The sequence below is a fragment of the Lissotriton vulgaris genome, chromosome 6, assembly GCF_964263255.1.
Source record: "Lissotriton vulgaris chromosome 6, aLisVul1.2, whole genome shotgun sequence".
Taxonomy (NCBI): Eukaryota; Metazoa; Chordata; class Amphibia; order Caudata; family Salamandridae; genus Lissotriton; species Lissotriton vulgaris.
In genome coordinates this window covers 1689214130-1689241720 of record NC_141694.1, presented here as the reverse complement: position 1 = coordinate 1689241720, position 27591 = coordinate 1689214130, and the positions used below count along the sequence as shown (strand labels likewise).

General features: G+C 48.4%; 1 protein-coding gene across 3 annotated transcripts in view; it reads left to right on the top strand.

Annotated features, from left to right (window-relative positions):
- The window catches only part of LOC147709322 (spermatogenesis-associated protein 7 homolog), a 1261012-nt gene that overhangs the window by 628064 nt on the left and 605357 nt on the right, over positions 1–27591 (top strand). For all 3 annotated transcript variants that reach the window (XM_086925461.1, XM_086925463.1, XM_086925462.1), the window contains exon 4: positions 20920–20967. In XM_086925461.1, coding sequence (XP_086781587.1) covers positions 20920–20967 — 48 coding nt within the window. The remainder of the gene's footprint in view (positions 1–20919; positions 20968–27591) is intronic.

Sequence of the window (27591 nt, the reverse complement as noted above, 5' to 3'; positions counted from 1 at the left end):
GGTTACATGCAAAGTCGCTCAATCAGTGCCCGAAATATAAAAGTGAAATCGACTAGCAGGACCAGTGCACAGGAATGAACCTTACCCGTTAAATGTGGAAAAAGGTATACGCCGGTAGAGCAGTGGTGTGGCGCAAACCAGGTTCAGGACATGCCGCGAACCCGGAAGACGCCACGCATGCGCGGTGCGTGTCAATATTCCAGAGTGTAACCAAACATGGAAGAAAGACAGACGAATCGCCGAGTGTCCACAATTTAGAGTATAGGAAAGAACCGCAAATTGCGAGAAAAGACCCCAAGTTTGAGGCTCGAGGGCTGAAATATAAAAACGTGGTAATAATAATAGATATGTGCACGCGGGATGTGAGGAATGAGTAAAAGGGAAAAATTTAAAAAATGAAAGGCATAGTGAACTACGGTGCCGAGGGGGTAAGGAGGGATTATAGAAGGTCCAAATGTATGGAAGAAATTAATAATGCAAACAATAATGAAAACAATACATAATGAACATACGAGTGGTATGAAAACAGTACACTAAGGTTAAGAACAAACAAGCATGATGTTAAGCAAAATGTTGCTGATCACAGCTTATAGAGAGATCAAAAAACACAGAAAGGGTGTTGTTTCAAATGTCAATAGTTCATAAATGGCAGCTAAATTCTAGTCTTTCATTTAATCCTTTCGGCTGTACGGCCTGCAAACGATATATCCAATACAATTCCCGTTGTAGGAGGTGTTTATTGTTATCTTTGTGAGGCTTTTTTTCCACTGATTCCAAGATCAAAAATCGAATTTGACTGGGATTATGTGACTGTTGTATGAAGTGTGCAGCAATGTTTGACTTCAAATTTTTTGTACGGATATTACTCCGGTGCTCATTCAACCTCACTTTAATTTTTCGCTCGGTTTTGCCCACATACGGAAGGCCGCATGGGCATTTAATCATGTATACCACGTTGCTGGTATCGCAAGTGGCATTCACTTGAAGGTTGATGGGGGTCCCTTGGGTGGGATGGGCCATTATGGGTCCAGGGATTATGCTGCTGCAGTGGCTGCAATTATGGCACGGGATAGTTCCTTTAAAGATAGTGTTGCTTGTGATTGTAGGTTGTTTGATTAAAGCTTGTATAGTCTTAGTGCGTTGATACGCAAAAATAGGAGGCCTCTCAAAGATGTGGTTGAAATCTGTTTCAGATTGCAGTAGTGTCCAGTGTTTGCAAATCACCTCTTCATAAGTGTATCTTTGTCTTGAGTATTTTGGGATACACATATGTTGTCAAAGAAGTGTCTCAACCGTAGTGTTCTCATAAATTTATAGAATGATATGGAAATGTCTAATTCACTGGTTTGGTATGTGAGGACAAAATTCATACCTTTTTGTAAGACTTGTTCTTGTGCTTGGGTTAGAGGACTTTCTGAGTTATTAACCACTAGATTCTGTGGCTTCTGGTTGATTTGGCCGGTGGGAGCAAGTTGTCTCTGTTGTTTAGACCTCCTCGATCGTCGGTTGGTTCGGGCCAGCATCTAAAAAAGGCTCCGCGGTAGTGGTTGTGAGAAGTTGGCCTGGTATATAATGCTCACTAATTCTAGTGATCACTTTGTACCATGCCAAGCAACCCTTATGATGATTGGTTGTAAGTCAACCTTATAGACCAGTTATCCTAGTGGTAACGTGGACAAAGCAGTCTTAGGCTAAACTCTGAAAGGCATGTGAAGCCAGCTGTATTACCATACACAACCCCCTTGAATATCAAATGAAAGGACACCACACAGATATATATTGAAAATATATATTGATTTATTAACTAAAAGTATCCCCTGGACTCTTTATGAGCACAGAAGCACAAGCGTTAAACACAAGACAGTTTAAAATACACAAAAGTTGCACAATATGGATGAGCCCTAGGGGCCACCTAAATCATATACTAAGAAAGTGGTATAAGAGATACCAATCGGAAAGGAAACAGGCCTAGGACCTTGGGAATCGCTGGAGCTATTCGAGACTAGCAGTGACTAAGTCGGGAAAGGCCCGCGGGACTCGGGTGCAGTGTTTAAAGTGCACGCACTCACCAATGCAAAGTCTATGGTGCGTAAAAAGTACAAAGTTAGTTAGTTCGGAACCTTCCGAGTGACCTAGAAAGCTGAAACTTGAGACACAGGCCCTAGAGGTGTGTACCAGTGTAGGAACACTGGCGGAGCTGAGTTACCTCACCCACAGGAAGCGGGTGCACAGGGTCGAAGTAGTGTCGGGTTTCGTCACGCTGGTCGATGGTGCTTGGAGCTGAAGATGCTGCAGGCGGCTCGATGTGAAGAGTTCCGGTGGATCCAAGGGTGGATCTGAAGTTGTGAAGACCTGAAAGCAGAGGGGACAATGTTCAAAGTCACTACCCAGTGACTACCGTGGAACCAGATTGGAACCAGGCGATGTCGGGTGCAAACAGGCATTGAGGTGTAGCTTCTCTCGGCAGCCACGTGGACACCGGGGGTCGAGGACATCCAGGAGTCGGTCACAAGCTGTCCCACGCAGGCTTCTCGCTGTTGGCGGTATCGGCAACTTGATCGGAGCAAACTTGAAGTGAGTGCCAAATAAGTATGGTCTCAACTTCTTCAGGGCCCACACCACAGCAAAGGCCTCCCTCTCAATAGCTGACCAACGTTTCTCTCTGGGGGTCAGCCTTCTGCTAATAAAAGCAATGGGCTGGTCCTGGCCATCTACATTAAGCTGTGAAAGCACTGCTCCCACTCCCAACTCAGAAGCATCTGTTTGGACAATGAACTCTCGTGAGTAGTCAGGACTCTTCAGGATAGGTGCAGAGCACATGGCCTTCTTCAGGTCATCAAATGCCTTTTGACAGATTTTTGTCCACTGAACCTTTTTGGGCATCTTCTTAGATGTCAGATCATTAAGAGGAGTCACAATGGACCCATAGTTCTTAACAAACTTCCTGTAGTACCCAGTCAGGCCCAAGAAAGCTCTGACCTGAGTCTGGGTGGTTGGAGGGGACCAGTCCTTTATGGTCTGGATCTTACTCTCCAGTGGTTGAACTTGGCCTCCACCTACAAGGTGGCCCAGGTATACAACCTTGCTCTGCCCTATCTGGCACTTTGTTGCCTTGATAGTGAGGCCTGCCTTCTGCAGAGCCTCAAGCACTTCCTTCAGGTGGACCAGGTGATCCTCCCAGGTGGAGCTAAAGACAGCAATATCATCCAGATATGCTGCGCAAAAGTCATCCAACCCAGTGAGGACTTGATTCACCAACCTTTGGAAGGTGGCAGGTGCATTTTTCAAACCAAAGGGCATTACCACAAATTGATAATGCCCACTAGGGGTAGAAAATGCCGTCTTGGCTTTAGACTCCTCAGCTAACCTGATTTGCCAGTAGCCAGCTGTCAAGTCAAATGTGCTCAAATATTTGGCAGAAGCCAACTTGTCAATGAGCTCATCTGCCCTTGGAATAGGGTGTGCATCTGTCCTGGTGATAGCATTGAGTCCTCTGTAATCCACACAGAACCTCATCTCTCTCTTGCCATCTTTGGTGTGAGGTTTGGGGACCAGAACCACTAGGCTAGCCCAGGGGCTCTCTGAAGGCTCAATGACACCTAATTCCAGCATCTTTTGCACCTCAGTCTTTATACAGTCCCTGACATGATCAGGTTGCCTGTAAATCTTGCTCTTTACAGGAAGACTGTCACCAGTGTCCACCACATGGGTACACCAGTTAGTCTGACTGGGTGTCAATGAGAACATATGCCTGTATGCCTGCAGAAGTTGTCTACAGTCATTTTGCTGATGTTCAGTGAGGCTGCCATCTAAGGCCACACCATCAACTGAGCCATCCTCAGGGTTCTGAGTGAGCAGGTCTGGGAGAGGGTCACTCTCTTCCTCCTGTCCCTCATCTGTAGCCATGAGCAAGCCCATGTCTGCCCTGCTGACATATGCCTTTAGTCTGTTGACATGGAGCACCCTGTGGGGGCTCCTGGGAGTTCCTAGGTCCACCAAGTAGGTAACCTCTCCCTTCCTTTCCAGAATTGTATGGGGTCCAGACCATTTGTCCTGGAGTGCTGCTGGGGCCACTGGCTCCAACACCCATACCTTCTGTCCTGGCTGAAACTCAACCAAGACAGCCTTTTGGTCATGCCAAGCTTTCTGTAATTCTTGGCTAGCCTCAAGGTTTTTGGGTGCCTTTTCCATGTACTCTGCCATCCTGGAGCGGAGACCAAGTACATAGTCCACTATGTCCTGTTTAGGCTTTTTGAGAGGTAACTCCCATCCTTCCTTCACCAGACATAGGGGTCCTCTTACAGGGTGCCCAAATAACAATTCAAAGGGGCTGAAGCCAACCCCCTTTTGAGGGACCTCTCTGTAAGCAAACAAAAGGCAGGGTAGAAGGATGTCCCATCTCCGCCTGAGCTTTTCAGGTAATCCTTTGATCATACCCTTTAGGGTCTTGTTAAATCTTTCAACAAGCCCATTACATTGTGGATGGTAAGGAGTGGTGAACTTGTAGTTGACACCACATTCCTTCCACATAGCTGTCAAATATCCTGACATGAAGTTGGCACCTCTGTCAGATATTACCTCCTTAGGAAACCCCACTATGGAGAAAACTCCAAGTAAGGCCCTGGCCACAACAGGAGCTGTTGTGGTCCTAAGTGGAATTGCCTCTGGGTACCTGGTGGCATGGTCCACCACCACCAGTATGAATCTGTGCCCAGATGCTGTAGGGGGATCCATTGGACTTACAATATCAATCCCCACTCTTTCAAAGGGAACCCCCACCACAGGTAGTGGTATCAGGGGGGCCTTTGTGGTGCCACCTGCTTTACCACTGGCTTGGCAGGTTTCACTGGAGCGACAAAACTCCTTGGTGTCTTCAGACATGTGAGGCCAGTAAAAGTGAGGGACAAGCCTGTCCCAGGTCTTATTCTGGCCTAAGTGTCCTGCTAAAGGAATATCATGGGCCAAGGTGAGAAGGAAACCCCTAAATTGCAGAGGTATAACCAACCTCCTGGTTGCACCAGGCTTGGGGTCTCTACCCTCTGTGTAAAGGAGTCCTTCATCCCAATAAACTTTATGGGCACCTTGAGCATTCCCAGCAGCCTCAGCAGCAGCCTGCTGTCTGAGGGGTTCACGAGAAGGACAGGTTAACTGAGCCTGCCCCAAGTCTGCCCTAGAAGGTCCCCCTGTCCCCAGAAACTCAACCTGATCAGGTTCAAGTTCTTCAGAGACAGTTCCTTCAGGGGTCTCAAGACCAGCTTCCTGTGAAGCTTGATCCTCACTTGTAGGCAGTTGGGAAGGCACAGCCTTAACCCTCCTGTTCTTCTTCTTGGAAGGTTCTTGGTCCATTGTTCCAGGATCCAAGACCTGAGGTTCAGAGAGGCACTTTTTGGCCTGTGACCTGGTCACAGCAAGGACATGTGATGATATCCCTAACATCTCTGCATGAGTCCTGTACTCAACTTCTGACCATAGAGAGTTCTCCAGGTCATTGCCCAACAAACATTCAACTGGGAGATCAGCACTAACCACAAAACTTTTTAGGCCAGTTACCCCTCCCCAGGAAAAGTTAACAAGTGCCACACTATGTGTAGTAGTGACATTGCTGGCATTGGTCACCAGGTAATTATCACCTGGCATGTATTGTCCAGGGTCCACAAAGTTAGGTGTCACCATTGTGACACTGGCACATGTGTCCCTGTAAGCTTGAGCCACTTTGTTATTAATCAAAGGTGTCTGTCTGTATTTGCCCAGGTTACTGGGACTTATGTCAGGGGTCAAATCTATGTCCCCTTCACAAATCAGAACAGCCTGTGTAAGGGTTCTGACTAGGTCAGAATCTCCTTCAGTTCCCAAGGTGATACCCACTACCCCCTTGGTTTGTGGACCAGCACTGCTAAATGTACTAGTGGGTGCAGGTGCCTTAGGGGCTGCAGTGCTGGGGGCTCCACCCTTTTTACACTCACTTGTCCAGTGAGAGGTGTTTTTACAAGTTTTACACCAGGGTTTCTTCTGACCTTCTTTCTTCTTTTTCTTGGAAGTTTGGGACCCACCCTCTGTATCATTTTGGGGCCCTGTTGAAGACTTCTGGTCTTTAGCTTTCTGCTCCCCACCCTTCTGGTCTGTTTTCTTCTGGTCACCACCCTGGTTCTGGTTCTTTTGCTTAACTCTGGTTCTAACCCATTTATCTGCCCTCTTTCCCAATTCTTGGGGAGAGGTCAAATCTGAGTCAACCAAATGTTGATGCAACTGCTGGTTCTGACAATTATTTAAAATTTGTTCTCTCATCAGCAAATTATACAATCCCTCATAGTCTGTAACCTTGCTTCCCAGCAACCATCCCTCCAGAGCCTTAGTGGCACACTCAACAAATTCAGACCAGTCCTGAGTCTGTGTCTTCTGGGTATCTCTGAACATTAACCTGTACTGTTCAGTGGTTAAGCCTAACCCATCAATCAGAGCACTCTTCAGGACCAGGTAGTTTCTAGAATCCCCATCACTAACTGTGAGGAGTCTGTCTCGGCCTCTACCTTCAAAGGAGAGCCACAAGATTGCTGCCCACTGCTCCTGAGGGATCTTCTGTACTCTGCAGGCTCTCTCCATTGCAGTTATCCATTTGTGGATATCATCCCCAGCTTTGTAGGGGGGCACAATCTTACTCAGGTTTCTGTTATCAAAAGACCTGTCTTTATCCTTGTGGATATTGCTGCCACCAGTGGGTTCTATTACCCCACTCTCTCTAGGCTGTCTTGCTCTAGCAAGTTTCTCTTGGGCCAGGGCAACCTCTAACTCTTGTCTCTGGATCCTCAATTCAGCCTCTCTCATTTTGGCCTCATGTTCCCTTCTCTGAGGGCTAGTCATCTCCCTTCTGTAGTGACCATGAGAACCTCTAGAAGCATGGGAGTTGTTAGTCACCTGAGTGAGTCCTTCTCCTCCTAGGCTTCTGGTTAAGTCCACCTGGGGGTCTGAATGGGTTGTTCCCAGATTCAGTCCCAAATAGGCTTAAGTTAGCCTGGTTCAGTCTACTGACCAGTACCTGACTATTTCTGTCATCATCTGACTCACTGCTCCCCCTTCTGTCTCTTCTTCCTCTTCCTCCTCCTCATCTGTCTGAGGAGCTCCAGTGATGGGGGCTTCCTCATCTACCAGGACTATAGGGACAGGGGCTTCTACAGTGTCATCCTCAGAAGGATGGCCTCCTTCAGCATTCCCTGTGGGGTCTGCCTTAGAGGTCTTTAGAGTCTCAGACTGGTCTAAGAGCTCTCTAAGGTGGTCTGTAGTAGGGGAAGGCCCTGTCTTCAGACCCCTTAAGACACAAAGCTGTCTTAATTCCTTAAAGGAAAAAATAGCAAATTTGGATGGTGCCCTTGGAGGGTCACTCTCACCAGAGACATTCCCAGTGGAACCCTCTGCTCCAGACATGGCTCTAGTGTGGGTGGATGTGTTGCAATCTACCTACACTGGTGTTTACCTACTAAACCTATCTAGTAGTTGTAGTCAGGGTGTGCTACTCCCTTTCCTCTACAACAACTAAGTTCAGTAGAACTTAAGTATACTAGTCTTGTTTTATATGTACCTAGCAGGTACCTGTATGATCTTTCAAATGATAATCTCAAAGATTGTAATGGTAAAACAACAGCAAGCTCAGATCCCAATCCACTGCTCACCAATGTGAGAAGTTGGCCTGGTATATAATGCTCACTAATTCTAGTGATCACTTTGTACCATGCCAAGCAACCCTTATGATGATTGGTTGTAAGTCAACCTTATAGACCAGTTATCCTAGTGGTAACGTGGACAAAGCAGTCTTAGGCTAAACTCTGAAAGGCATGTGAAGCCAGCTGTATTACCATACACAACCCCCTTGAATACCAAATGAAAGGACACCACACAGATATATATTGAAAATATATATTGATTTATTAACTAAAAGTATCCCCTGGACTCTTTATGAGCACAGAAGCACAAGCGTTAAACACAAGACAGTTTAAAATACACAAAAGTTGCACAATATGGATGAGCCCTAGGGGCCACCTAAACCATATACTAAGAAAGTGGTATAAGAGATACCAATCGGAAAGGAAACAGGCCTAGGGCCTTGGAAATCGCTGGAGCTATTTGAGACTAGCAGTGACTAAGTCGGGAAAGGCCCGCGGGACTCGGGTGCAGTGTTTAAAGTGCACGCACTCACCAATGCAAAGTCTATGGTGCGTAAAAAGTACAAAGTTAGTTAGTTCGGAACCTTCAGAGTGACCTAGAAATCTGAAACTTGAGACACAGGCCCTAGAGGTGTGTACCAGTGTAGGAACACCGGCGGAGCTGAGTTACCTCACCCACAGGAAGCGGGTGCACAGGGTCAAAGTAGTGTCGGGTTTCGTCACGCTGGTCGATGTTGCTTGGAGCTGAAGATGTTGCAGGCGGCTCGATGTGAAGAGTTCCGGTGGATCCAAGGGTGGATCTGAAGTTGTGAAGACCTGAAAGCAGAGGGGACAATGTTCAAAGTCACTAGCCAGTGACTACCGTGGAACCAGATTGGAACCAGGCGATGTCGGGTGCAAACAGGCCTTGAGGTGTAGCTTCTCTCGGCAGCCACATGGACACCGGGGGTCAAGGACGTCCAGGAGTCGATCACGAGCTGTTTCACGCAGGCTTCTCGCTGGTGGCGGTGTCGGCAACTTGATCGGAGCAAACAGGCCTTGGCTAATGCAAGCCACGCAGGAGTTGAAAAAGGCTTATCACTCAGACCAGCAGGATCAGAGCGGGTGCTCCTTTTTACAGGAGCTAGGGCAAGTCTGGAGCAACCAGACCCGCAGTGTAGTTCTTCGGTTTCGTTGCCAAGATGGCCGCTGACCACGTGGCTAGTGGCCGGGATGGCGCATCAAGTGGCACAATGCAAAAGGGCCCCACGCAGATCGTAGAGATGCTGGGGGGCTGATCTTCGGTGCAAGGGCTGCTCTATGGTGGGGGTTCTCATTCCCCAAAGCACAACGTCGAGGATGCCTCTGATGCTGCGCAGTCAGCTTTTCGGGTGTCTTCCAAGAAGTCTGGTCCCACGTCTCTCGGTGCCTCCACGGGTCCCTTCTTTGCAGGGACTGTGGATCGGGCTGTGAAAAGTCTGGGAGTCTGGGTCTTGTCAGGCTCTGGGCTCGGGCTCCGGCGGGAGGCGGCGGCAAAGCAGACGTTGATTCACTGGTTGGTACCTGTGTTCACAGGGTGGCCACTCCTAGGCCACAAGGGAGATTCTCTTCAGTCTTCTGTGCAGCAGAATGTCGAAGTCCAGTCGTCTTCTTCGTGTAAAGTTGATTCAGGATGATCTGCTGTGCAATGGCACTGCTCCCACTCTTATTCCCAATCTGAGGGGTGGATCACCTACTAGGTCCCTCCTCTGGGTGGTTACACCCCCTTTCCTTTGTCCAGCTCCTCGCCAGGCCTGGGTCTGGAAAGTCCCAGGACCGGTTTGGACTGGCTTATGCACGGGGACACCTTGTGTGCCCCGGGCATGTCTCAATCTATTCAGCCCTGTCCTACCCAATACACAAAACCCTGTCTGGGGTGGTGCTCGCACCTCCCAAGGCAGGAAACCCTTTGTCCAAGCCTCCCTCGCTGGAAGGACTCTCAGCAGCAGGAGGTCAGACTTGTGTCTGTGGTGGCAGCATCCATTTTGTGATGCTGAGGCTCTGGTTAACTTTAACCGGGGTTAAGGCTACACACATGTCATGTCCCTCTAGAAGGGTGGAATGCTATCCCCATCGACAGAACTGTCGAGGGGATAGTATTCCAATTCGTATGACACCTTACTCGACATGTTTTGATAAAGCCAAACCAAAGATAGCATATAACCGCGAGGATTATAATGCACTTAAGAGTATATGGTATGGCAGTATCCCGGAACAGCTTAGGGAGTGGTTCCCGACAGCTGCAGACGTCTCAGCTCATGCTAGAGCACCATCTCACATATTTCCAAGCACTCTGCCTCCAGGATTGATGAGGCCTTCCATAGGAGTGGCTGATAGGAACATATGTGTCCAGTTTAAGGTCAGGCATAGGGATACTATACCTAAGTAAGAGGTGATTACACCGACTTACCCCAGCTGAGTGATCAGCCAGTTGTGTCAAATATGGAGGCCAGGCCAGGGGTGGCACAATACATGCTGCAGCCCCTGGTAGGCCTTGGATGCACCTATGCCCTGGGTACCTATGGTACACTGTTACAGGGGCCTATAAGGTGAACCAGTATCCAATTTGTAATGCACCTAGAGTGCATTGGCAGTAATTTAGAGAGAGAACAGCAGGCTGTGGGTCTGATTAGCAGGCCCACAGCCACATTAAGTCATAAACCAGTGAAGCAAAAAGCAAAAATTTGGGGTGACCATAGGATAGCAGACCCTACTCTCCTACAGTGGTGGTATGGGAGGTGTTTGTTGATTCGGTGGTACACCCGAAAGGATTAAATGAAAGACTAGAATTTAGCTGCCATTTATGAACTATTGACATTTGAAACAACACCCTTTCTGTGTTTTTTGATCTCTCTATAAGCTGTGATCAGCAACATTTTGCTTAACATCATGCTTGTTTGTTCTTAACCTTTATGTACTGTGTTCATACCACTCGTATGTTCATTATGTATTGTTTTCATTATTGTTTGCATTATTAATTTCTTCCATACATTTAGACCTTCTATAATCCCTCCTTACCCCCTCGGCACCGTAGTTCACTATGCCTTTCATTTTTTTAATTTTTCCTTTTTACTCATTCCTCACATCCCGCGTGCACATATCTATTATTATTACCACGTTTTTATATTTCAGCCCTCGAGCCTCAAACTTGGGGTCTTTTCTCGCAATTTGCGGTTCTTTCCTATACTCTAAGTTGTGGACACTCGGCGATTCGTCCGTCTTTCTTCCATGTTTGGTTACACTCTGGAATATCTACACGCACCGCGCATGCGTGGCGTCTTCCGGGTTCGCGGCATGTCCTGAACCTGGTTTGCGCCACACCACTGCTCTACCGGCGTATACCTTTTTCCACATTTAACGGGTAAGGTTCATTCCTGTGCACTGGTCCTGCTAGTCGATTTCACTTTTATATTTCGGGCACTGATTGAGCGACTTTGCATGTAACCACAGGCTCGGCAATTACTCACATTTTTTATGCGTTCGCACTTTAGACAATGATTGAGCCTTTGCATGTCACTATTATTTTCATTTTTATTCCTGATTCTCAACTTCTTATCACTTTGGCACTTATACTATCTCTTGTACGTTCGATTAATTTTCTACCCGATACGTATATTCACAGACTTTGTACTTCGATCGGTCACTGTGTATGCAGCTCCCAACTAATTTTTGGCTAGCCATATTATCACCTTATGCATGTTTATCACTTTCTTTACGTTTACTTTTTGCATTGCCTTGCTCCTGAGTATCAGTATTGTTACATATATTCCCTGTCTTACTTGCAGACCCCCTGAAGAAGCGCGCTCCTGCGCGAAATGCATTGGGGATTTAATACATTGTGGATGTTGATTCATATATCTACCATGGATAATTAATGATGGTTATACCTTCATGATCTCACCATATGAAATTAATATGATGGCAATACTTGAAAATTGTTGAAGAACTCACAGATTTGAATTGAGTAAAGAATTAATTCTACTTTGGACTATTTCTGTTTACTGATATACAGCACTAATTGTGCCCAAGACTGCCCGGGTTATTCTTACTCGTTGTAAGATTCTTGAGACTATTGGTTAAAAGCACCTCAGTATCCAGGAGGTGAACACCCGGTGCACCTACAAGATTCATAATTTTGGTTTCACCATAGAGAACATTTAAAATACATTCGGAGTGCAGCGGTCAAATTTCCCTTGTTGAAGTTCTAGGATAGGCCATGGGACGGAAATATCCCTCACCCTCAATCGGAAATGGAGAACTTCTACGTTATCGATGAACGCAGAAATTGAGCAGGCAGGTTCAGTTCAGTAACTTGCGGGCAATAAACACAACCCTTTAATCGGTCACAAGGGACTAAGGGAGTCCTAAAGTTGCAACCAGGCACAGGCTGCTGGCCACCTTCAGTACACACCGAGGTCCGCCGCAGATGCTTACCTCGTTCTTGACCGGTGAAAGTCGAAGTGGGGAGCCATAAGGAGTCCTGGGGCAAAGGTATGGGTGCCAGTTGCACAGCAGACTTCTCTATGTATGCAGTGAGGTAGTAGCAACGTAGCCGCCATAGCAGTACTTCCGAAGACCTTCTAAAGCAGGGAAATATGCTAAAAAGTGATCCCAAGCCCTGGAGCCTAAGCGAGGCTCGGCCTTCTGTTGGCCATTCATTGTATAGTGTATATACATGACTAGCTATAAATTAAATACATGTGAGAGAGGGCTAAGGATAGATGAGGGGCACCATGGTGGGTGGTAGTCAGGGAATACATTAAGAAGGTCATTGAAGGGGCACCAACAAAGATTGTCCTCCTGGGCGCCACTAATGCACATAGTTTAGGGTTTGACAGTTCTTACAGAGTCTTTGCAACAAACACCTATAACGTTTTTGTCCTGTTTTTGTGGTACACAGTTACACGGAAGCTACGCCTCATTGTTTAAAATAAGTTTGCATTTGTAAACAAATGCAGAAAAGAGACATTTTAAGGCAAGGGCAAAGTGTGCAACTTCCATGGACCCAAAGCTATAAAGCCCCCCTCCCCCAGTAAGATCTATTTCTATATTATTTATGTCTATTTATCTCAACGTACCCCCCTCTCCTGTGTAGTTTTAAGGCTTGTTGGGCCCCAAAGGAAGACATATATCAGCTGTTTCTGCATGATTCCGTTTTTAAAACTTTAACATAGTTTAATATTTTTGTGCTTTGTGTAAGTTTCATTTTTTCATTAAATGGTTAATAAAATTCACAAATGTTCCGAGCACGTGGCCCCTAAACATGTCATGCACAGGGCCCCGAAAAACATTAAGATGACAATGATACAGGGCAGTAGCTATCGACGGTGGAGAAAGAGCATCGATACCGGGTCCATTGCACATCAATTACTGTTGCCTTTTACAGTGCAAACAGACAGCGGGGGACATTATCATTGCTTGCACCGGGGCCCAGTGCTCTCATGTTACACCACCGCACAAAGACCATATTTTATCTGTCGTTTAATCTGTTTAAAGCGTCGTGCGATTAGGATCTCTTGGAGAATAGCCAGAACTGCAGGAAACCTCCAAAAATGCATTAGGCTTGGATTCTGACATTAACAGTTCAGTTCCCCAGCTTCCAATCTAGCCAAATGCGCCTTGAGGCCTGGTCCCTTTAGAACGAGATTTACTGAGTCTACAGGTCAGGGGTCGAGTAAGGGTCCCGAAAAATTCAAAAAGGGAAAGGCTTAAAACCTGCTCTGTGCGTTTCAGAAGTATGGGGGCTAGGTACCCTAAAGCTGTTGTGATTGGCCCTGAATCAGGGATAATGAGAGCACTCCGGCAGTGTACCTGCGAGCTCTAGGATTGGCTGATGGCTTTTAAGCCAATCCTAAATAGCTTTGTTTGGTCTCCACGGCAAACAGTTGGCATTAGAAAGGCACATGATTCACTGTCACGGAACAGCTGTTAAAATTACGGACAAATGGCGTCCGTTAAAGAAGTCTTCACGGACAACGGACAGACAGCCGAAATTACGGACTGTCTGTGAAATTTACGGACGGTTGGTCACCCTAGTTGTGTGCCGCGATATCTCGCCAGAGAACTTTCCATTCTTCGTCGGTAACGTCTTGGCCCAGAAGGACCTCCCAGTGTTCCATGTAGCGGGGACGGGGAGATACCGCGGTGGCAAGCAGCAGCCCATACAAGAAGAAATCGTCTCCTTCATAGTGGAAGTGCGTAGAATAAAGGCCTCAAATGGTGAAAGTGGTCTTGTAGCGGCATCTCCTATTCCCTCTGAGGTCGCCCAGTGGAGGAGCTGGATGTGGCGGAAGCGTTCAGTGGCCGGGATCCCATAGTCTCGCATGCAGTTATGAAATGTGAGAGGTGCAGATCAGTGGAACAAAGGCGTGAGAGCTCTACATCCTCCCTCTCTCCACAGTCGGAAGGGTCCCTCCTGCATCGCCGGCGGGAAGGCCGGGTTGAAGTGTATGGGGGTAAAGGGGGACGGAAACGTGGTCCAGCGGTCATCAGCGGTGACCGTATCCCACACCTTCAAGACAGTGCTAGTGGGCGTGCTGATGTAGGCATTCTTGGGCCTGTCCATATTGGGCTTCCAGGCCAGATCCCAGATCGATCTCCCAGCCACACTCCTATCCATATGCAGCCAGTGTTTCTCTGAGAGCTGCTGGGACCATTCCACCAGTACTCGTAGCTGCGGGGCTTTATAGTACAGGTGCATGTCAGGGAGCCCTAAACCTCCCTCCTTCCGCGGACGTCGCAGCGTAGTGAAGGAGAAGCGTGCTCGCCCACCCTGCCAAACAAATCTCAGCATCAAGGTTTTAAGGCGCCGGAAAAAAACCACCTCTATTGGGATGGGGAGGGTCTGGAAAAGATATAGGAATTTAGGGAGGAGGACCACCTTGAGAGCATGGATCCTGCCAAGCCATGAGATATACTTCGGTTTCCACCGATCTAGGTCCGCTCGCACCGCTGCTAGCATTGGGGGGAAGTTAGCTGAGAACAATGATCTTATGGTAGGGGTCAGCCGAACTCCCAGGTATAACAGAGAGGTAGACGCCCATGACAAAGGCGTAAGCAAGCGCACTCGCTCCACTTCCGCCGGAGGGAGAGTCGGGTTCAGTATGTATGATTTGTCAAAGTTGACCTTGAACCCGGCCACTGCTTCAAATTCGGATAGCACCGTTTGAATGTGCCACAATGAATGAGCTGGATCCCCCACCGATAACAGCACATCATCCGCAAAGAGGGATATTTTGTGCTGCTCACCCGTAAAGGGAAGGCCTTTGATCTGTTCCCTCTCCCGCACTGCAAGAGCTAGAGGCTCGATACTCAGGGCAAAGAGGAGAGGGGAAAAGGGACATCCCTGCCTCGTTCCCCGTGAGTGAGGGAAACATGCAGATCGATGCCCGTTAATCACCACCCTAGAGCTGGGGCTGCTGTAATTTGCACGGATCATTGGTATGAACTGGTGCGAAAAGCCGAAGGCGTCCAGGGTGCGGAACAGGAATCCCCAATCAACGCGGTCAAAAGCTTTTTCCGCGTCAAGCCCCACCAGTATCGCCGGGATGCGGAACCTGGTGGCCTTCTCTATCAGGTGTATCACCCGCCTTAAGTTGTCGTCCCTTAATGAACCCAGATTGGTCCGGCTGAAGGAGGGCCGGCATCAAGTCCTGGAGCCTGCGGGCGATGATAGAAGAGTATAATTTAGCATCGATATTGAGAAGAGCTATCGGGCGGTACGACGAGCATTTGGAGAGATCTTTCTCCGGCTTGGGGAGCACGGTTATCATGGCTTCGGCCATAGTCCCAGAGGTCTTCCCAGTGACAGCCATTTCATTGAAAAGGGAGACCAGATAGTCGCACAGTTCCGTCGCAAATGATTTATAAAAAAGGGCAGTGTAGCCGTCCGGGCCCGGCGCCTTATGGAGCTTCAGGGCCTTAATAGCGTCCAGCACCTCCGTTCTGGAGATGGGGGCAGCCAAAAGCTCATTCCACTCTTTAGAGACCTGCGGTATGGGGAGGTCAGCCAGGAACCTGCCTTGAGCTTCCTGATCCAAAGAGTCGCCCTCGTAGAGTGCAGCATAAAAGCGGCCAAAGATGTCTGCCTTGTCCTCATCCCGATGCTGCAGGGACCCCGCCGGGTCCTGGATCCCTCCGATGTATTCCTTCTCTCTCTTGTCCCGGAGCTGACGGGCCAAGTGCCTTCCTACCTTGTTCCCCTGCAAGTATGAAACACGCCGAAGCCTCAGGAGGGTGAATTCGGCTCGATTGTTGTAATCGGCCTTTAATTTTCCCCGCACTGCCGTTAGAGGCCGAAGAGTCGCCCTAAACGGGTTCGATTTGTGCGCCTGTTCCAAGATCGCAAGTTCTGCCTCTAAGTCTTCCCGTTCCTTCCTCCTCAATTTATTGAGGTTTGCATTGAGACCTAAGCAAGTGCCCCTCAGCGAGGCTTTGCATGCGTCCCACATGTTGAACACTGATGTGTCCGATGCCTGGTTAAGAGCCAGGAACTCCCTGATGGCTTTCCGTAGCTTCTTACAGGATGTATCGTCCCGGACAAGCGCAGCTGGGAAGTACCATTTTCGCAAACCGCCCCCCCTCACCGACCAATGCAGCCCGAGGACCAACAGGCTATGATCTGACACGGAGAGCGGAAAGACGCTGGAATCACGGACATCTCCCCTGAGGGCCTGGCTTAAAAAGATATGGTCTAGGCGAGAATAGGAATGGTGGACGTGGGAAAAGAAGGTATAATATCGGGCCTGGGGATGCAAGGAGCGCCAGCCGTCAATCAACCCCAAATCACCCACCAGGCGTTGCGTTTCGGCGGAGAAGACACCGGTGTCCGCCCTCTGGGCTCGGGAGCTGTCTAGGTCCTTGTCCCAGACCATGTTGAAATCACCCATTAAGAACAGATGCCCCTCCACAAAATTCCCCACTTTATCCAACAAGTCCTGGAGAAAGCTATTCTGCCTAGCATTGGGAACATACACCACCACAAAAGTGCACAATCGGCCGTATAGCAACCCCTTAACCATCAACCAGCGACCTTCCTTATCACAACATACCCCCATAGGCTGGAAGTGAAGGGATGCCCGAAAAAGAAGAGCCACCCCCCTGTGTTTGGTGGAGGCAGAAGACCTGTAGATGAGGGGGAAGTGTTTGTGTTGGAGCCGGAGCTCTTCTATTCGCGCCAGGTGGGTCTCCTGGATACCCACTACATCTAAGTGATGGTCAGACAAGTATTTCCAGAGTTTTTGGCGTTTCTGTGGGGAGTTGAGACCCTTCACATTCCATGTGCCGATACTAAGAGACATGAGGAAACATTAGGTCCCATCGCTTTGCACTCGTTCTGTTAACCTGCCCTTGCCCCCCCCGCCAAAGGCAACCAGGCGTCCCCTCGTTCCCCAGTCCCTCTCTGCATGTCCCCATCCAGCGCCTCCCCTCCACAACCCCACTCCCGGCACCAAGCCCAAAAGACCCTCAGATCCCAGTCCCACAGCAGCAAGAAAGTATTTTCAGCCATAGCACAAACCCAGTGGTTGCGTCCGCTTAATAACCCGGTATCCAAAGGCCTATGTGACACACCTCCAGAGGGGATAAGACTCATAGCAAGCACACATCGATCGCCACCACCACCCTGCCCACCCCAACCCAGTCCCCAACTACCCCCCCCACCCAGTCCTCCCCCAAAGCCCTCCAGTCCACACCCCCCCCCAACAAGCAAACAAACAAGAACAATGTACTTAGCAGTCCCAGTGGATAGTAGTTTGTAGAGTTCTCCCTGGGCTGGGGTCGGGACACCACTGATGGGTCCCCCAGGGCCACGGTCCGGGGTGTCTTCTCAAAAAGTACAAATATACCCACGGTACCTGAGTTCACATGCCCCTCCGGCACCATACGGCCATCAGCTCAAGGGCAGGCCACTCCGAAGCTCTGCTGGGAAGACGCCAACGTCGCTGAGGCCACAGATGCCACCGCCTCTCCCCTCTCCTGCAGGCTAGTTGTGCGGTCAGGCCTTCTACGATCTGTCTCCGGACCCACTCTGTGCCATGAGGAGGACCGTCGTCGCCTCCGCGATGGTGAACTGCCAGCCTCTGGTGAAGGAGTCGAGTCATCAAGGCCCAGAAGTTCTTTCGCCACCTGGAGAGAACGGATTTGCGCCAGTCTATTTTGCCACCTAAAGATGATGCGAAAGGGGTGACCCCACAAGTAGGAAATGTTACGTTCTCGCAGAAAGGCGGTCACTGGGCGGAACTCGCGTCTCTTTTGGAGTGTCGATGCTGCTAAGTCCTGGTAAAGTTGAGGACGGTGCTCTCGGAACTGCAAGGACGGAATGTCCCGCGCTTTCCGCAGGATACGCTCCTTTAACTGGAAGTCATGCACGCAGACTAAAATGTCAGGGGGCAGCCCTCCTCCCCGTTTAGGTAGACCAACCCTGTGGACTCTGTCCATCTTGATATCATATATGTCCTCCTCGCCCAGTATCTGCAAGAAAAGTGCCTGCACATAGCCTCGTAGGTCACCTGCTTCGCCGTCCCACGGCACCGCACGTATTCGGATGTTGTTCCGGCGGGAACGGTTCTCCAGATCCTCCGCGTAGGCCTGGAGGTCTAAGTTCTGCTCCGTGAGCCGAATTACATCCTGCTGCAATTGGTGGACATCGTTCGCCATGCTTAAATCGTGATCCTCCAGGGTAGCCACTCGCTCTCCGATGCCATCCACGTCCCTTTGCACCTCGCGGAGATCCGACGCCAGTTGAGAGCGGAGCTCAGAGATGTCCTCCTTAATAGAGGCAAAAAGTTCCGTCATAAAGGCCTTGGTCACAGGGACCTCATCATCTTTCTGCCCGGGCGATGCGCTAGGACCAGGGGATGCCGGTTGTTGGGATCCTTTGGGTGGGCCATCCTTACCGGGCTTCCCCTTGTGCAGTGTGGAAGACATCGCGGCACCCCTGTTCTGTCGAGTATTCAGGGCGGGAGATCGCCTTTCAACAGTACGCAGCTACGTCGAGGTAACTGCACACTTTCCCAGTCCAGGTCACCGCCCAAGCGCTCACAGTCTATTCCAATGGCCCTTCGGCAGGTTCGGAAGACCCAGGCGGCATATGGCGTCACCACCTCGCACCCTCTGCGGTCGGCCGAGCAGGACCCTGGAAAAGGCGGTCCCGGGCTTACAGTCGCAATCCCAAGGCCTCAGCTGCACTGTTGCTCATGATCCAGTAGTACTTCGGTGCAGGGAAAAGCACAATGTCCAGGGGCCCTCTACGCCACGCGGCGCCACCAACTCGATCCCTTACTGCCATACGTCCGTAGGCCCCAGTTCCGAAGCTTGAGTAGTCGTCTCCCACAACGAGCTTCAGCCCGGTAGTACCCCCAGTGCATCGAGCCATCTCTCCTTCCACAGCGGGGGGGACGAGGTTCACTCCAAGAGGGCCGATCGGACCGTCAGCAGTCCGCCACGTGGCCCAGGGGTTCTTCAGTGAGCACTCGCCGTCGCACCGCACTGCGCGCAGTGGAGCACCGCGCTCATTCACCACACCCAAACTCTCCGTGGGTGTAAGGAGTCCAGCAGCAGGGTGGGTCGCAACGCACGCTCCTTTCCGTCGCGGCAACCAGGCCGCAGTCCTCGGACTCGCGTAGTTCGTAAGGCCGGGTGGCGCAGTCCCCACCACTCTGGGCCGTGCCCCCTCGCTCCCGCCAGGAGCCATCGAGATATCCCGGGCAAATCGCCGCTACTCCGGCAGTTGAAATCGCCTCTTGCATGCCCCACAGCACGTTCCGTGCCGCCGCTGTGTCCAGGCCGCAATCCTCGGGGTCGCGTAAGCAGCAGGCCGGAAGGTGCAGTCCCCCTCTCGCTCGGGCCCCGTCGCCGCACTTCGGCCAGGATCCGTAGATGTGACCCGGAGATTTCTTGTCTCTCCGGGCGACCTCGATCGACACCTCCAGGGCAGCCTCGTTCCACAACTCCCTCCGATCAGGCCGTAACCCCCAGGGGCCGCACAGCGCTACCGCTCGTCTGCTCGGTACACCCGCTCTAGTCCTGGCGCCGTTCTCGGGCCGCCTCCGCAGCCAGTTCGGGGCCGATAGTTGGACACGACCCCCAGGAGATGCAGGGGTGTCCGGAGAGCCGTAAACTAGCCTGGGGCCGGGTGCTGTACAAGGCTATAGAAGGCCCGGTGCCGGAGGGACTCAAAAGCACGTCCTACTCCGCCGCCATCTTGGCCACGCCCCCATTCTTGATTATTTTAATTGATTATTAATTATTTTTAATTGTTAGACTATGTTTTATTATTATAATTTAATAATACATGCCATGTATAGTTTCCCCACATTCCCTATGCTGCCATCGGTTCAGCAGTTGGAACTCATCTCTTCAGCATCGTTACTCAGCAACCGGTCCATGTGTCTTTCCCCAACCAATCTTGCATTGGTACCTTCTGTACCTTTATTACTAACGATGTCTTATGGAGCACCAACCCTACCAAAATTTGAGGAAGAAAGTGAAAACTCACCTCTTCAAGGATTACTTCCTGATATAGACTGGCTTCTCAGTCTTTCACTAGCTTTACTGTCTCCCTCTGTCCCTCCACCTGTGTATTCCCGGGGTAGCTGGCCCCATACAGTGCTCTGTTGCTAGTCAGAAGGTTTGCCTTCAGAAATGACAAAACATCCTTACATACATTCCTGGAGGTAGGCGGTGTCACTTGTGCTTGGCTCTTTCTTTGCTGCAAAAATGTGCACAGAATGCCCCTTTGCAGAAGCATATAGAAGCTTATGCTACTTTCCCATTTTTTCTTCCGATACAGACCTCTGTAACCTATGTTCCCTTGCAGCTGGGGTTAAAACACATTCACAGTAGAAGTGGAAAGTTTTCCTGTTCGGTCGTATTTGTTTACATAGTAACCCAAAACTAAGAGTTTGTGAAAGCATGGCAACCGAGTACATACTAGTCTGCTTTACCATTAAGTTAGTCTGCAGTTCACTTTTCTAGGCCCTATGTCTGCTCTACGCATTCCCTACGATTAAATGCAGCTATATGTAAATGTGTTTAGGCGTGCTTGCATGTAAGGCATTATTATTAATATACACAGCAATAATTTTGTTTTTTCCTTTTTATTTCTTTGGTTGTTTAAATCTACTTAGATTAAAAAAGGGATCCACAGGGAAAATTGATCAAAGTTAAGTGCAAGTACACAAAGATAAAGAAGGGACTTAAAATATCCTGATGGAAGCCAAGCTCATGTTTCCTCTGTTTATTTCAGCTGCAGTAGATTCATCCGCACCCCGCACTTTACGGACAAGCGTTAAATGTGAGTATTCAACATTTTGCCTAAAATCATGTTTCCAAATTGACGGCCTTGTCTGTGTTATCCATGATCTTTAGGATCATAAGTTAAGAAATCTTCTCTACAGCATTCATAGACATGATTATTGAAACGACTATGCCTATTTGTCTATCATTTAACGTAGTGCACCAGGAACAATTTTGGCTAATTTCAAAAGAAGTGGTAAATTGGGCCGGAACGAAATGGAGAAATAATGTTGGTGCTAAACTGAACCCCGATTTAGTAAATTGTGGAGAAATGGGGCTTAACAGGAAACCAGCGATGCTGAAATGTGTTGCGCTTTTTTGCCATTGCAATTAATATCACCCTTTTCTTTTTCTATATCATCTGATGCACTTTGACTGCATCAGTGATGGGGTAAAACCACATCACAATTTACACCTCAAGTTTAAATATGGACACATTTGTGTGGAAATCGGGTTTCCGCACTTCTGTAGCGTTTACAAGGAACCTCGTTTAAAATCACTGGTAAATACGATTGCAATGGTGTACGGCGGTAATACCATTTATTGGAGCCATTCCCGTTGTGTTCGCTGTTAAGCAGTAAAGTTGAGGTGTAAGTGGCAGTAATAAGATAACCCCAAGTCTAGGGCGCGCCTTATGAGTGAGTTGTGTGCCGAGTCGAACAAATTGCGAATAATTGCTGTGTGGTATCCCTGGCGAGTTTGTAATGCAGGGGAACAAAAAATCCTGGTAACCGGGTTCCCGTTTCTACTGGCTTCTTCGGCCGCATTCTAAATGTCCAGTTTAACTGTCTGTGTGGGATGTATCCTACTGATATTGTATGATAAAGGTGCCAAGAGTAATGATAGCAGGTGCAATAAAAATGCTGATTAAAAAACCACATAATATAACTTATGCCGTGTTGAATATTTCATCCACGCAAGCACGTACTAGTATCAGCCTCTTTTTTTAAAACTAATTTGGAAATTAGTGATTTCCGTTATTTTTTTCAAAGTATATTTTTTAATCCACTTACTGAATTTTCATACAGACTATATTTATCTTAGATCAGTGTGGCTTTGGGTCGAGTAGTAAGCTATAGAAAACTGTTTCAGGCCCACGTGATACAAATGCAGTAAGGTGTTGCTGCAATTTAAAACATATTACATTGGAATCAACTCTAATTACTTTATTTTTAGTTTTAATTTGGAAATGCCTAGCTCCGTTTCTGTGAACGACCTGTTTCGGTTTCTATGCTATGATTAAAATGTCTTGCTTTTTTTAAATCATATAGTATGTTTTACTTTGTTCAAAATGAAGATTCATATTTTGGGAAGGCGTTTTGGAAATTATGTAGATGATTATCGGAATCAACAAAGAAATGTGTATTAAAATTATGATGCTCAAGATTTTAAGATTCTCATCCTCCCTTAACAACAAACACTAGCAAATTCAATAGGTCAGGATTTTACTTGAAGGTAAATGGATACTTCCAACTCTGTAGTCATCAATCCATACATTTATGCTCTCAGTTCATCCAGGCACCCAATCCCTCATCCGTGCACTCAGGCAGCCATTTATCAGTTCATTGACTCATTCTTGCATTTCCATATTCACCCATGCACAATACCACTCACACAAACTCACCAATCAACGAAGAAGCACTTTGACACATCATCCAGATGTATTATTGTTAGGATGTGAGGAGTGTGTCTGGTGCTGTGTAACTGCTACTCTGATGATTGTGGAGTGCTGTTGGAAGGGGCAAGGCTGCTAATATGTCAGGGGTGTAAGAACGCTTCCAGTGACATATCATTGGTATTCTGAGCAGAGCGTGAGAGCGCAGTTGGTATTTTGGGTCTTTTGTTGGTCCACAAAAAAGGGCTCAAACAGTTGCCTTGTTGAGGCCTTAGCTGAAGACAGAAGGTTAACTTGTGGATGGGTATTTCTTTTGAAACCAATTTGCAGCCTCTGCAGTAGATGTGGGTCCTCTTATAAGCCTTAGTGGTTTGCTTTCTATTATAAGGCTACCCAAAGATTGGGGGTGACGGGCGTCAATAATACCTGGTGTCCCTATGCCAGAGAATACTGGCAGACTACATCTACCTGTTAAAAGCCCCTAAACTGATCACTGACTCCCACATCACATATACAACTGGTTTGTTTACTGGAGTCACCAAGCACCAGTTATTTCAGTTCTTAGAGTCTCACCTCTGCTTGCAGTACTCACTGTCTGTTTCTGAACTCTGCCTTTGGCCTCATATAAAGAGACCCACAGCAGCTACTAGCACATTGTGCACTTACGTATCAAAGTGCCCTGGATACAGAGGTTTCAGATATGGTACAGCGAGCATGACAGGAGTGACTGGTTTGCCATTAGGCAGCACCATTATACTGTGCATATGCCTAGGAGCACCGACTCATGCATGCATAGACATGGTATAATCTTTCCTTTTATGTTCATTATAACGTTTGTCGAGGAATAATATAAGTTCCCTTTTTTCCTCCTTACAGTTTTTACAAATGGTATACCCTCCCTCCCCCCCCTCATTCCCCGACATATGGTACATTCTTCCAGTTGGTGCTGAAGCCTCCCATAGAATGTTGGTGAGAGTCTGTCCTGTCCAGCTTGGACTGAGAGGGAACTTGGAATTGCGGAGAGAGGAGACTCTAAATAAAAAGCTTGAATTCTACTTCCAGTGTGGGAGCGTCTTTTTAATAAGAGGCATGTCATTCTTATTCACTAGGGGGCATATTTATGAAATAGTGGTGCAGTGCAGCAACTCACCTTGATGTGCTGCACTGCGTCACTGGGAAAGGGCAGGAATATGACACATTTAAAGCATACAGCGCATTCCTGACTTTTTTCCCCTGCACTGTCGCCCTTTTGGCAGCTTAGCGCCAACGCAGGTACCCTTGAACAATGGTGCAAGGGTGCTTGTGTTGCATGCAGGATTGTTTTTCTGCAGGAAGGGACTTCTTCCTGCACAAAAACAATCCTGAGATACATTTTCCTCTTTCTGCATCACACATAGAAAGAGGAAGTAATCAAGAGAAATAAACATATTTCTCCTCGTTATCCCTCACCCAGGGTGGCGCTTCTTTTTGGCACATTCCCAGGTTTACAAGCTCTTGTAAATCTGGGAATGCAGCAAAAACCATGGAGTTGCACGGTATCACCCACCTAACACCCATGGGCAGAGTAACGCAACGCAGCCATTTGTGCTGTGGTGCGTAACTCCTGCTTTTTGAAGCCACGAAAAGTAGCTTTGTGTGTCTTCAAAAATCTGGCTTAAGGTTTGCGTCACTCTTATACCACGTGGCGTGGTGCAAGACCGACGCAGACCGGGTCATAAATATGGATGTAGATTAATAGTGCAGCATTAACCCCACCATACTTGCCAGTATGCAAAAGATCCATTACACATGAGGATACAAAAAAGGAGAGTTACAGAGCCCATCAAGTCATTAGCAAGAAAACTATTTTAGAAGAAAACGTACACAAAAGCACAGAGATTTAATGGCATAATTGGAATATTTGATGATTAAGAAGTTTCCTGTAGGTGAAACTAATTTAAGATCTGTGTTAAACACTGCATCAATGCTATGCGAGAGGCCTGGAATATTTTGCTTTCCATTCACTTTCCTCACGATGACCGCTGTCCACAGAGAGACTGTATTGCAAGTTAGAGATCTAATTATTAAGGGGCTGATTCCGATTCTGGAAACAAATCCGTACGAAGATCCGTATTCGAAGCCGTTTCCGTACGAATCGTACAAATCCATCCGAATCACGTAGTATGATCGGTAGGATAGAAATACGTCCGAATCCGCGTGAACCGTACGAAAAACAAGGCTAAATCTGTACAAATTAGACTCTCACAGTGAACAGTACGATTCGTAAACATGCCATGCGACCCGCCAAGTACGATCCGGACCGGGTAATGAATACGCGATTCGTCCGGAACACTCCGCGTATAGGCAATTCGTACGGAGAACCACACATTCACATACGCACCGTACCCCTAAACGCAAGTGGTGTACGCATGGGGTGTACTCACTGTACAACTGCGGCCCTGGAGAGGGGTACGAACCGTACCCCTACACGCCGTACGCCAACATTCATGGGGTGTATACATGGGGACATACGCACCGTACCCCTGAAATCCAGGGGTGTACGCATCCTACCCTGATGCACCGTACCCCTGCTATCATGGGGTGTACGCACAGTACCCGGGTGGTCTGTTTCGTATGCAGTTCGAGGCGAAATCTGCTTTTACAGATGTTTTAAGCTCCTATAGAAAAAGAGTCGTACGGAGTGTTGTCGATACGATTCGTACTTGCTGGGTCAGAAAATACAGCTTCGATCCGTACGGACATTGCGTACTGCGCGTTCCGATTGTGATTCGTACGGTTCAGTGAGTTGCATAGCTGCCAAGGTTTCAGATTGCCATGTGTGACATTTTTATAAGTTCTGTGAAATTATGAGTGACATTTCATTGACAATGAGTGACACTATCTCGGGAGCAAAAATCATGCAATGAAGACGAGGGAAACTTGTAAATATCAGAAATTACAGCCATTTGAGCAACAAGAAACTCCAAGAACTTCTTGAATCTGCTGCAGAGCACCAGAAATGGAAGGACACTAACTCTAGTGCTCCCTCCTGTAACCTGACTGTACTATAAACTAATGTATAACCATGATATTAAACACGTTTTTCAGTAGCAGTACTTAAAGTTAAGTGTACATATGCTGGCACAGTTAAATACAAAAATACTTACTGGATGCAATTGATAGAGCAGAGAGAGCCCTAGTGGCAAAACACGCACAGGCACCCTGTAGTCTGACGATAATACCCTCAAGTGATTGGTACTGGTAACCAAGAAGGATGACATGACAGATTATTACAGTGAGATTGTCTGAATTTGAAAAGAAATCTCAGATCTGGCAGATCACGTAAACCTCAAGGATGATGAAACAGACCAGACCTGCGCCTGCAGATTTTACTGTGTCTCAATTAACAAACCTCATCTCACTGCAATGCGTGGTGGCGCGCTCCACGCTGTGAAGAAAGTTACAACTGTGATCATCATGAGAGCGGACAGGGGACCTCTGAGGAATGACACGAGTCATAACGGACCCCCTCCCGCTCCCCCCCCCCTCCCCCTCCCGCTCCCGGCCCAGCAGTGTTGAGAGAGCAGATCAGATCTGCAGATAATAACCAAGCTCTCTCAGGAAAGATGACGAGACAGAGGTACCCTGCCTGCAGATCATACCATTGTGAGTGAAATGAATTGTTCTGATCAGACTGTACGACTACAAAAGGGTATCAGGGCGAGCGCTATCTACTGTTTATTAGGAACAGACCCTGCTTGTTGAAACAGGGCAGTGGACCAAATCGCTGGTAGCATAAATCAGTAATCACTCTGCTCTTCCCTCCATTAGTGGTATAACGCTCAGCCTATACTGTTGTTATTCTGTGCACTTCACTACATCGCATGTGGCAGATCGGGGCCTCACCAACACTGTCCTTTGCCCCCGCAATGGTCACACAGAGCCCCCTGCTATTGTGCTTCCTTCCCTTTATATCAGTCCAGTATCTTCCTATAATTCTTTCTTAGGTGAGGTTTTTGGCTGTACATTGCACAGAGGCTTGTAGTCTCTATGTCGAACGGCGCTGCATACTTTCACTCACCACGCTCCTGAATCGCCTGTGCTGTGGCTGCTTCGCCCCAGCGCAGATCACTGCAGCATCTTCTGTAGGGAGCACTGCTGTGCCTCTAAACACCAGGGCAGCAGGCCTGTCTCCCTCAGCCCCGTCCTCAAGCACTCGGCCTCGTGAGAACCCAAGAACCGCTCAGTATGTTAACGTCGCTGTCAGACTCCACTGTACTTAAGCAGCAAGGTGAGCCACCCACGCAAGCACCCGGAGGCCTCCAACAGCCAGGGGAGGCTTGTCACTTCAGCCCCTCATCACCTGGGAGGCCCGACCATGCCACTGCGTGAGCCAAGCCACTTACCGCGACCCAATCCAGGACCCGGGTGCAAGTCTCCTGCCGGCCGCTTCTGACCCACCTTTACGTCTTTCTCTTCTTCCGGAAGTGAGGAGGGTCTAATTAATGTCAAAGCCGCGCGGCACCAAGAAATATACAGCCAGGCACGAGGAGGCTGCAGGCGGCATGAGCAGAACAATTGTAACTTTGTAGCAGTCACTCGCAGCCACTCGAGGTGAGAGCAGACAAACTATTAACTATTACATTACTGAGCCCAGCAGCTGTTGGCAGTGGCAGCAAGTCTCGGAGCAGCAGTACTGAGAGAAAGCGCACAGGTGTAGGGGCTTGCGGCTCGCGTTGGCACCCTGCGTAGCCAGAGTTTCAGAGTGTGGCATTATGCGTGACAATACATTTCAGTGTGGTGATGCGGATCACCAAACTGAAATGCGGGAGTGTCACACCTGTTGCGTGATACTTGGCAGGCATGGAGTTGTACGGTCTTTGGTACGATTCGTAAGGAGAACTGCTTTGGGTACACATCGTACTAGGTCGTATGTACGAGTACGTTCTCCATACGAATCGTACGGGAAAAAAGCACCGTACGGCGATTCGGACAGGATTTTACAGAATCGGAATTGGCCCCTAAATG